General features: G+C 36.5%; 1 protein-coding gene across 2 annotated transcripts in view; it reads left to right on the forward strand.

Moving 5' to 3' along the window:
* Positions 1-12,729, forward strand: part of LOC149771216 (uncharacterized) — a 50,301-nt gene that overhangs the window by 12,739 nt on the left and 24,833 nt on the right. For both annotated transcript variants that reach the window (XM_089948719.1, XM_089948721.1), the window contains exons 7-10: positions 4,193-4,249; positions 9,780-9,959; positions 10,754-10,845; positions 12,423-12,470. In XM_089948719.1, coding sequence (XP_089804845.1) covers positions 4,193-4,249; positions 9,780-9,959; positions 10,754-10,845; positions 12,423-12,470 — 377 coding nt within the window. The remainder of the gene's footprint in view (positions 1-4,192; positions 4,250-9,779; positions 9,960-10,753; positions 10,846-12,422; positions 12,471-12,729) is intronic.

A 12,729-nucleotide genomic window follows, 5' to 3' on the forward strand; every position in this document is an offset into this window, starting at 1 on the left:
CTGAATTACAAGTTATACAGCATGAGGTTGATAATGGTATGTATACTCCATGACTGAATTACAAGTTATACAGAATGAGGTTGATAATGGTGCGTATACTCCACGACTGAATTACAAGTTATGCAGCATGAGGTTGATAATGGTACGTATACTCCATGACTGAATTACAAGTTATACAGCATGAGGTTGATAATGGTGCGTATACTCCATGACTGAATTGCAAGTTATACAGCATGAGGTTGATAATGGTACGTATACTCCACGACTGAAATACAAGTTATACAGCATGAGGTTGATAATGGTATGTATACTCCATGACTGAATTACAAGTTATACAGCATGAAGTTGATAATGTATACTCCATGACTGAATTACAAGTTATGCAGCATGAGGTTGATAATGGTACGTTTACTCTATGACTGAATTACAAGTCATACAGCATGAGGTTGATAATGGTACGTATACTCCACGACTGAAATACAAGTTATACCGCATGAAGTTGATAATGGTATGTATACTCTATGACTGAATTACAAGTTATACAGAATGAGGTTGATAATGTATACTCCATGACTGAATTACAGGTTATGCAGCATGAGGTTGATAATGGTACGTATACTTTATGACTGAATTACAAGTCATACAGCATGAGGTTGATAATGGTACGTATACTCCACGACTGAAATACAAGTTATACCGCATGAGGTTGATAATGATATGTATACTCCATGACTGAATTACAAGTCATACAGAATGAGGTTGATAATGTATACTCCATGACTGAATTACAAGTTATACAGCATGAGGTTGATAATGGTATGTATACTCCATGACTGAATTACAAGTTATACAGCATAAGGTTGATAATGGTACGTATACTGTATGACTGAATTACAAGTCATACAGCATGAGGTTGATAATGGTATGTATACTCCATGACTGAACTAAATGTTATACAGAAGGAGGTTGATAATGTTACGTATACTCCATGACTGAATTACAAGTTATACAGAATGAGGTTGATAATGGTGCGTATATTCCATGACTGAATTACAAGTTATACAGCATGAGGTTGATAATGGTATGTATACTCTATGACAGAATTACAAGTTATACAGCATGAGAATGATAATGGTACGTATACTCCATGACTGAATTACAAGTTATACAGCATGAGGTTGATGATGGTATGTATACTCCATGACAGAATTACAAGTTATACTGCATGAGGTTGATAATGTATCCTCCATGACTGAATTACAAGTTATACAGCATGAGGTTGATAATGGTATGTATACTCCATGACTGAATTACAAGTTATACTGCATGAGGTTGATAATGTATACTCCATGACTGAATTACAAGTCATACAACATGACGTTGATAATGGTATGTATACTCCATGACTGAATTACAAGTCATACTGCATGAGGTTGATAATGTATACTCCATGACTGAATTACAAGTTATACAGCATGAGGTTGATAATGGTATGTATACTCCATGACTGAATTACAAGTTATACTGCACGAAGTTGATAATGTATACTCCATGACTGAATTACAAGTCATACAACATGACGTTGATAATGGTATGTATACTCCATGACTGAATTACAAGTTATACTGCATGAGGTTGATAATGTATACTCCATGACTGAATTACAAGTTATACAGCATGAGGATGATAATGGTGCGTATACTCCATGACTGAATTACAAGTTATACAGCATGAGGTTGATAATGGTATGTATACTCCATGACTGAATTACAAGTTATACAGCATGAGGTTGATAATGTATACTCCATGACTGAATTACAAGTTATACAGCATAAGGTTGATAATGGTATGTATACTCCATGACTGAATTACAAGTTATACCGCATGAGGTTGATAATGGTATGTATACTCCATGACTGAATTACAAGTTATATAGAATGAGGTTGATAATGGTGCGTATACTCCACGACTGAATTACAAGTTATGCAGCTTGAGGTTGATAATGGTACGTATACTCCATGACTGAATTACAAGTTATACATCATGAGGTTGATAATGGTATGTATACTCCATGACTGAATTACAAGTTATACAGCATGAGGTTGATAATGGTATGTATACTCATGACTGAATTACAAGTTATACAGCATGAAGTTGATAATGTATACTCCATGACTGAATTACAAGTTATGCAGCATGAGGTTGATAATGGTACGTTTACACTATGACTGAATTACAAGTCATACAGCATGAGGTTGATAATGGTTCCTATACTCCACGACTGAAATACAAGTTATACCGCATGAGGTTGATAATGGTATGCATACTCCATGACTGAATTACAAGTTATACAGAATGAGGTTGATAATGTATACTCCATGACTGAATTACAAGTTATACAGCATGAGGTTGATAATGGTATGTATACTCCATGACTGAATTACAAGTTATACAGCATAAGGTTGATAATGGTACGTATACTGTATGACTGAATTACAAGTCATACAGCATGAGGTTGATAATGGTATGTATACTCCATGACTGAACTAAATGTTATACAGCATGAGGTTGATAAAATTACGTATACTCCATGACTGAATTACAAGTTATACAGCATGAGGTTAATAATGGTACGTATACTCCACGACTGAAATACAAGTTATACAGCATGAGGTTGATAATGGTACGCATACTCTATGACTGAATTACAAGTCATACAGCATGAGGTTGATAATGGTACGTATACTCCATGACTGAACTAAATGTTATACAGCATGAGGTTGATAATGTTACGTATACTCCATGACTGAATTACAAGTTATACAGCATGAGGTTGATAATGGTACGTATACTCCACGACTGAAATACAAGTTATACAGCATGAGGTTGATAATGGTACGTATACTCTATGACTGAATTGCAAGTCATACAGCATGAGGTTGATAATGGTACGTATAATCCACGTATGAAATACAAGTTATACAGCATGAGGTTGATAATGTTACGTATACTCCATGACTGAATTACAAGTTATACAGCATTAGGTTGATAATGGTACGTATACTCCACGACTGAAATACAAGTTATACCGCATGAGGTTGATAATGGTACGTATACTCCACGACTGAAATACAAGTCATACAGCATGAGGTTGATAATGGTATGTATACTCCATGACTGAACTACATGTTATACAGCATTAGGTTGATAATGGTATGTATACTCCATGACTGAATTACAAGTTATACTGCATGAGGTTGATAATGTATACTCCATGACTGAATTACAAGTTATACAACATGAGGTTGATAATGGTATGTATACTCCATGACTGAACTACATGTTATACAGCATAAGGCTGATAATGGTATGTATACTCCATGACTGAATTACAAGTTATACAGCATGAGGTTGATAATGGTATGTATACTCCATGACTGAATTACAAGTCATACAGCATGAGGTTGATAATGGTACGTGTACTCCATGACTGAATTACAAGTTATACAGCATAAGGTTGATAATGGTATGTATACTCCATGACTGAATTACATGTTATACAGCATGAGGTTAATAATGGTACGTATACTCCATGACTGAATTACAAGTTATACAGCATGAGGTTAATAATGGTACGTATACTCCATGACTGAATTACAAGTTATACTGAAGATAAGGGTCGTCATGTTGGGCCACTTCAGTACAAGTAGGAATTCATTATCAGTATCACAGACTAAACATAACATATGGGTTTACCTTAATATAAATATATCGGTGTAGATAGATTACATTAAGGTATTCATTTCCACGTTCCCTCTTACTTATTTGAATCTGTATCTATTAACCACCTGTCTTGGCGTTTTTGGGGGGATAGTTTACAACACATCATTGGATTTTACAAAATACCAAATCCCGATAATAATTGTGAATACAGCAATGTGAATGGTTTTTTTTTACTGCTTTGAATGTAGTGACTAAATGGATATATTTTTTATGCACCATTTACATTCATCATGCGGATGATAACCCATATCTACTTATTTCACTGGTGTAGGTATATAATATATTTATAAAATTTATTTTGAGAAGCACGTGTTATACAATTATATATCTGGTCATAGTAACAATATAGGTGTAGTACACATTCAAATAAATAACTACGTATGTAATGAATCGTCTATATTTTCTTTAGGGCAAAAAGATCTCGGATATGAGCAAGGATGAGAAGAAGAAGGCATATTTGTACCAGGTATATATATATATATATATATATATATATATATATATATATATATATATATATATATATATATATCAACATTCTTTTCAAAATAAATAGAATCCACCTGTTTATATTTCATATAAAGAAGAAGCGTTCTGTCACGTCTAAAGAAATATAAAAATTAAAGAAAATAATGAATCAAAATAGTAAAGATGTAATATACTCAATAGCAGTAGTTCATATGACTCATTAGAAGCAATTAGGGTCTGTATAGGGACATGGAAAACCCCAGTCAAAAAGGTCGCGGGGTTGTATAGTGACAAGATTTATAGGGACATGGGAAATCCCAGTCAAAAAGGTCATGGGGCTGTTTAGGGATAATGGGACTTACCATTAATATAGGGACAATATGAGTGGAACAGGTCAGGTGATGTCACGATACTGAAGATTGGTATTAATGTAGCTAGGGGCTGCCATAAATCTGGACCAAAGATCGGGAACACTTGGAGGGACAGGGACTGGCGGGACATACACAGACATTGATGGATGAACATCGATTTATCATACAAACAATTATACAACCGATTAAAATATTTTTTTAGGCAACAAAGCAAATCTCTTCGAGGCATATGAGTGGCCCTGTAAAGGACCTTTGATTTTATGTTAACATCATTCCATTAACACAGAGGGAATCGCATAGATCTTTTTCTATTCCTCAAACTCATTCTGACTTATGGACCGTAGATGATGACTCTCAACAGGCAGCCTTGTCTCACCACATAGATTCTTCTTTCCCACACGCTCCTATCGGTAATCTGGATAACTGTTCATGATGATTTGATATACATCGATAAGTCCGGGTTGAACAGCAACGAGGATACGATACGAGAGTAGATGATTTAACGTTTGTTCACATCTTGTGACGAGAACAGGTAAAAGGAATGCAGTGAACCGCTGTCATTTATAGTGATCGAGCGGATCAAATCGGACTGAGTTTTTTTACCAATCCAAACACGCGTTACAAAATTCAGTCACAGAGCAGAGTCTGACTTCCAATCTGAAGGGAGCTGTCTGTGACGTCAAATTCCCTAAACAGATGTGCTGGCGTCTGTGGGCAGTGAATCAATGCGACATAATTTTCAAACATGACGGAAACTAAGAAGACGATGAATTGGGGTACACCTGCCGTGAAGACAAGAAGCGATGGTATATCAGTGGCTACCAAAAGTCAACACAGTGTTACTTCCAGAAGAGACCAGTTTTAACTGGTATTTAGTGGATTTTCTTTCTTCGCAATACCAGTACCTTATCCACCTTCTCCTTTTTACCACACGTCCAGGATTTTAAAAAGCGACAGATAGAAGAATTTGAGGCATTTTTACAGCAGCAGAAAGAAGCAGAGAAAGCTTTTCTCCTTCAACAGTAACATCAGGAAGAAGAAGAAAGAAGAAGGAAACGGCATGAAGAAAAACAGCAGCTGAGTAGAAACAAGGTCTAGGAGAAGGAGGACAGTGAAAGTCAAACGGTGACGGTACTTTTAGACATTTTGGTAGAGTTAAGGAGTCTGAAACAAATCTGTCAGACTTCTTTAATGCGACCCAAGAGAAAAAGGCATTTCCGAGCCAAACAGACTAATCCTGTTGCTACACCTGAGATACTACCGCCCAGTTTTTAATCTCCCTTTCATATAAAAAATTCTTAGAAAAGGTTGTTCTATCCCAGCTTGTATATCTTATGAATTCAAACAGTCTTTTTAGCAATGTACTATCTGCATATAGCCCTTGCCACAGTACTGAAACTATTCTTCTAAAATTTGTTAATGACATTCTCTCTTCTCTGGATAGCGGAAAGATTACAGTCCTCGCCATCCTTGATTTGTCTGCAGCATTTGACATAATATACCATAATATATTACTTCACCATCTTTGGCATGTATTTGGCATTCTTGATAGAGCCATACTGTGGTTCAAATTGTACTTGGTCAACAGGACATAAATTGTGTCTGCAAATGGAATACACTCAAGCCCAGCTAATCTATGTTGTAGTGTTCATCATGGGTCTTCTTGGACCTCTTCTCTTCATTATACATACTCAACCGCTCTCAAGTGTCATAGATCATTATCCAGTGTCTCACCAATTGTACGCTGACTACACCCAAATAAACAAATCTAGCCACCCAACTGAAGTTGATGCTACCATCCAAGGTGTAGAGAGGTGCATTTCTGATTTGAAATCATGGATGACATGCAACAAGCTGCAGATGAATTATAATAAAAATGAAGCCATTCTGATCACAACACAATTCCTTTCTCATTCACATCCTTTACCTCAAGCAATAAATATCAGCAACACCAACAATAAATTCACACAGTCAGTACGAAACCTAGGTGTTACTCTGGACAGTACTCTCCCATTGCACCAACATGGCATGAACATATGCAAGGCTGCATATCTTGAGCTGAGACGCATCCGCTCCATTTGCAAATACCTTTTAGTTGATGCCACTAAAACACTTGTGTGTTCGTTAGTATTTTCAAGACTGGACTATTGTAACTCAATTATGTCTAGTTCATCTCAATATCTACTCCAGAAATATCAAAAAGTTAAAAACACAGCTTCTCTGATCATACTTAGAGTACCACGATCAGAGCACACCTCCCCGCTGCTCTGTACCCTACACTGGCTATCCATTCTATCCAGACTCAAAGACATAATTTGTTCTCTGACGGACTCCAGTCCAACATACCTATTTGACCTCGCCATATCTACACACCAGCAAGATACTTACGCTCCTCTTCTGACAATCATATACTCATTATTCCCACTACGAAAGCGAAGTCATAAGCCGAATTCGACAATACCATAGCTTTAACATGTTGAGGGAAGTCATTATATACTATTAGAAGCTATGGAAGAGTGTAATCCCTCTTTAAATAATTTGGAATCTTTGGAAATGGAATGGGAGGAGATCGTGGAAGTATACCCAAAGACAAAGATGAAGAGGAGATAGTGATGAAGTCCAGTTGGCCAGAACAAGAACAAAATTTAGTCTCATGTTTTGCCAAACATCTGGCAGGAAAAAGTACGGATTTGATCAGGAAAGATTGCTATGGATATCAAAACGTTCATCCCAGTCAAATTCAACGCGATAAATGTCTGATGCTGAGTCAAGAAGAAAAATTGGACGCTTATCTGGACGAAGCTTGGGGTCTTATCTCGGAAGAAGCCGTGTTGCATCAGTGTTATAAAGACTTGCATGATCATTCCTCCCCTTCTTTAATTGTTCTAGAGATCCATCACATCGAAGCTCTCTTAGCTCAGAGTGGGCAGACGAAGCGAAGATTCGGTTACTTGTCAGACATTTTCAAACAAAAATTCAGGATTGAATTGATGAATTATCATTACCTGTGGACGAAATAACAGCAATAATAAACAACAGCACAATAATGGATACCTGGGAACTGTATTACCTTTTGAATCACAGTTCGTATACTGCTTCTTGGAATCCTTTCGTGTGTGCTGAAGATGAACTTCCTCATCGCAAACCTCAAGATCATCAAGCTTATGTCATCATGTTGGACAACAGTAATCTACCAGGAACCCACTGGGTAGCCGTCGTCTTTCTTAAAGAAGGTTGTGTGGAATATTTTGATTCGTATGGATTGCCACCTTTGGAAGACGATAGAATTGACTTAATGAGAAGAAATGCGTAGACGACACGATTCAATGATGTGAAATTACAACACATAGATTCAGTGGTGTGTGGACAACATTGTGTGTATTTCCTTCATCAACGCAGTCTTGGATATTCGGTAGACCATTTTGTGACAATTTTTGATCGTCACTCTTCTAGAAACGATGAAAAGTAGACGGATGGTTTTGTGACCATTATGTTTATATTTTGTCTTTAGGTAGGAAACGTAGTGTAAATCAATGGCCCAATGTTATACATCAATGGAAGTCGAGGTTCACTTTACAACGTTATCAGTCTTATAAAATATAGTTTGTTATTTGACAAATGTTTGTTTGTTTGACAAAATGTTTCATGGTTAAAAGTTGGTTGTTATTTATTTGAATATAAATTTTGTTTTCAATTGTTTTAATGATATGTGAATTTGACTTCTCTCTATCCCTCACCCACAAATCAAACTATCCTAGTGTTCCGATATAGTATCCAGTCTGACCATCCATTGTTGACTCATCCTCCTATGAATATGTGTTCAAGACTACCCAAACTAAACGATGCTTACGGGAAATTACACCGTGTCAGTCAAAGCCTGATACCGAAACCTGAAGAGATAGAGAATGTCAGTATGTTGAAGGTGACCGAAGACCTGATTCAAGAGCTCTTCATAGAGAAAATCAAGAAAGAGAAAGAAGAATGGAGGGAGAAGTATAGACTTCAGAAGCAGAGAGAGAGCAGAGAGCAACATCATCAGCAGCAATGAAATCAGCAACATCAGGAACCAGACATAATATTTATGGTAAAGCCTAACGCCAGATATGGACGCAATCTTAGACGATAAAAGATTGCCATAAATGTCGTTCAACAAGAAACAGCCCTTTTTACGGCTACTTCAATACTCTAGAAAAGAGATGCTAATTCAATTGCCAGTTGTATGTTAATAATTTAAATAATAGAAGTGTGTTTATAAGCGCTTCGTTTCCGTAGCTTGTCAAATAGTCTGTATGTGTTTGTGTTTATGATTAGTGTTTGTAAGTCAAAAGTGAGTGAGTGTTTCTTTTAGTTCCACGCATTCCATGTTTTATGGGGTGATGAGATGGGTCTTGTACCTTTTGGCATCAGAGAATGTTTTCCGTTATGTCCGTTCTTGACATATAGAATGCGAAAGCGTTCGTCAGTATGGCTATCCATCGCCAACGAGACAACAGGAGTAACAGAATTGCTAAATTGCTTGAATTCCAAACGCACCTGGAGTATGTCAGACGTTTTTGAATGAGCAGGATGTGGAGGCCATAGCCGAACAAGGCAGGAGAGAAGAGGACGGAGAGGAAATAAAAAAAAAGAAGAGGAAAAGATGAGAGGCATCCTGCCTCACCTCATGCTAGGACCTTTGTGTGAGGTCAACCCTGAGGTGAGGACGCCTCCACAGACAGTATCAGCACCACAGCTGATCCCACCAGTACAAAGACCAGTGGTTGAAAGAAGACCGAAAACTGAAAGGGGAAATAATGAGGTCACAGTACCCACGCGTGTGGCAATGGAGACGACAGAGGGAAGTCTTCACTATCCCTGAAAGTGAAGACTGGGAGAGTGAAGCCAGCCAACCCACCTATGCGTTACCAGCCACACGCACTAATTGGGAGCAGGATTGGAGCCGGAGATGTGTCTGTGGTGCCAGACCCGGGAGATGTAACCATTAGCCCGGTGTGTTTGGAGTTGAAGAAACAGTCCTTCATAGAGCTAACAAAATCTCTTGTAAAAATGTGTGTGTAAATAAGTGATGGATTGAACAAAAAGTATTTTCTTTACTCTCTCTCTCAAATGACTTGAATTAGAATATCATATTAATTGTTATTTCCCTTTCTGTTTCAGATTGTATCAAATGAGGACAATTCCATCGACGTCGACAAGTGGGACTATTTATGCAGAGACGCCATTTGTTGTGGGATGAATGAACGGTTCTTCAGCGAGAGAGCCATATTGGGAGCAAGAGTGGTAATGACATCAAGGGAGGAAGAATCACAAGTCAATCAAATTGGATATCCAGAAAAGGTATTCCAGCAAGGGCGATAGTATAACGTTTTCGGGAAGATTCACGGCACGAAAACGAATGAACGGACTTGAAACTGTATGACAATCAAATCGTTAGAAATCGTACGAAAACCGAACGAAACGGTATCAGTACACTGCGGTATTTCAAATAATCTGGAAAATGCATAATCCGGTACCCAATGTTATTCAAGCCAAAAAAAGTCAGTACAAATTATACAGAACGGCATTGTGTCAATAGAAAACAAACTGTTCTAAAAGAATGTAATTGTTACGTCATACAAGCGATACCAAATGAATGTAACTGGTACGTACCGATACCTATTCAAAATTCCTTAAAAGTAATCACAAAAGTCTCATTTTCATAGATCAATAAGTCAATATATTGATGTATTGATTAATCAGAGAAGGAAAACTACATCATCGTTAAGCTATTTTCTTGATTAATGACGTTTCTGAAGCATTTTTATTCTTGATAGTTGTTAGTCATTTACAAAATTACAACGCCTTACTCGTTTCTTGCTTTTAGTTTCGTTTGCTTAAAATAACATTGTTTGCTCAAGACTAAAGCTTTTCAACTGCGTCGTGTTTTCTTTTTCTTTTTTCTTTTTACGAGACACGAAGTCCAACTTCGTTTTTGTTTGTATAGGAGACACACATTTGAAGTACATTGTTAGTATAGTACATCAAACTTTAGACAAAATTTGGATGAAATCATACCACTATAAATATCTGACAACAGATAACACAGGATGTTATTTTTCTACGATTATGGTGTGCCGTCTAATACATTTCAGGATGCCTTAATGTTCTACAATATGTTCCAAACAAGACACACTCTTGAACGATACGTCTATAAGCACCGTGTGATCGTTGCTATGAATCTCATGTAAGTAACCGTGTTTACCTTTGCACTAAGCAACCCCCCTCACAACCGTTACCAACCACATAATGACTTCAACGCATTTTATTGATATGAGCATTCTTAAAGCCTACCAACCTTGCACCATGCACTTGCCTAAAATTAATTAAAGAGTCCACACATGCAGTTATCGCTTGTTGCTGCTGACCTTACATTACAGGAGGCATGATGTCCTTTCCTTAACGCGCATTTTCTCCCTTGAATACGCCGGGTCGTCAAAACAAGCTGTCGGGCAGCTCTAAATGACAATAATTTATTCTAGATAGTTTAGGAAACAGACTATAGTGCTCACTGGTTGCTGTGTAAAGCAAGTGTTTTGTTCCCCTTTGGTGTAAACATTGCGACTATCAAACCGAATTGACAGTAAATGTACGATTGCAAACAATATAAATATGATTAAAGCAAAGCAAAATTTGTTTAGGCAAAATACGAATGTTTGAGATGTTTTCAGCAAAATGTCGACAATTTATGGTTTATTTTGGATTTGTTGTAAAGAACAAATTGATCACCAACATTTACACCAGTTCTTAACCGATTCCCGTTTTCTGCTAAATATATGCATGAAAGCAAAACCGTTTGAAACATCCTCTTATATCTGGAACGCTGGATAATTATGGTTATATGGCCTCGTTGTTTTCTTGAAATAAAATTGCATCATATTCTGCAGATACACTTGATGTCAGAGAAATGAAACCATTGCTTGTTTCCAGAATCCGTCATGTTTTGTTTACAGAGTTGTTTTTAAGAGGTGCTCGGATCAAATTGTTCGATTTCTTGTATTATTTCTCTTTCATAAGATACGTTATTATTGTAAATTGTGTACAGCTATATCATATTAAGTAGCAGCCAACGCCAGAATTGAACACTGGAAATATGTATATTGTATTCAAGAACGGAAACTGAATAAGGATAATAAACTAAATGTAACAAACACAACGCGAGGAAATGCCACATTTGTATAACATGAATATTAAACTTGATTAGCTGCTATCAAAATATACACAACTGATTTTCAAGGGGTAATAAACCCTTAAAGTTTAGGGAGATATTACTCAATTTCATTTTCTTTGTTAACTTGCCAAAATTGTATGAAACTTAAAAATGTTGCTTGGCAGAGTTGGCTCTGCTCATAAAGTAGTTTGCAATTATAATGAATTTTTATATGTAACTCAATTTGAATGTAATGGATCAATATCATTTCAGTTCATTGAAACCTGACAGCACTAAATTAGATCATATCTTTAATACGCAAATGTGTAAACAACTGCTATGAAGAGAAGGAAAGAACTGCAACCCCCGCAATCATCCGCATATCACACGGTCTGACTTAGGTTTCGGACAGAATTGTCCATATTACAAAAAACACTTAAAATTTCAACCATACTTGTAGCTGATTATGGGTTTAGATAATCTTCTCGGTATTGATTAGTGTATTCAGGTCTAATTGTTTCTAGAAATAATTGTAATCTATGGCGATCTGTCTGCATATAATAAACAACTGTCCTCAAGCGTTATGATCTTATCTCTCAATGTATTGATTATAGGATCAAGGATATTTTCAAGGCCTCAGATATAGAATTCAATACAGAAGGGTAAGTAACCATTATTTGTATGACTCCTTTGTTTACTAACATGTTAGGTTTGTTTTCATTATGTTATGTAGGACAGTGTTACAGATGAAAAGCTAATTTATGTAGGACACTGTTACAGATGAAAAGCTAATTTACATTATTTGAGCATGACACAATGAAAAATCCAAACTGAAATCGTCTAAATAGATGCTAAAAGACGCTGTTACTGTACATATACATTGATATATTACCATAGTGTCAACAAATAAATATTTAAGCC

Source organism: Sinohyriopsis cumingii, unplaced genomic scaffold (genome assembly GCF_028554795.1).
Source record: "Sinohyriopsis cumingii isolate HCF-2022 unplaced genomic scaffold, ASM2855479v2 utg002028l, whole genome shotgun sequence".
NCBI lineage: Eukaryota > Metazoa > Mollusca > Bivalvia > Unionida > Unionidae > Sinohyriopsis > Sinohyriopsis cumingii.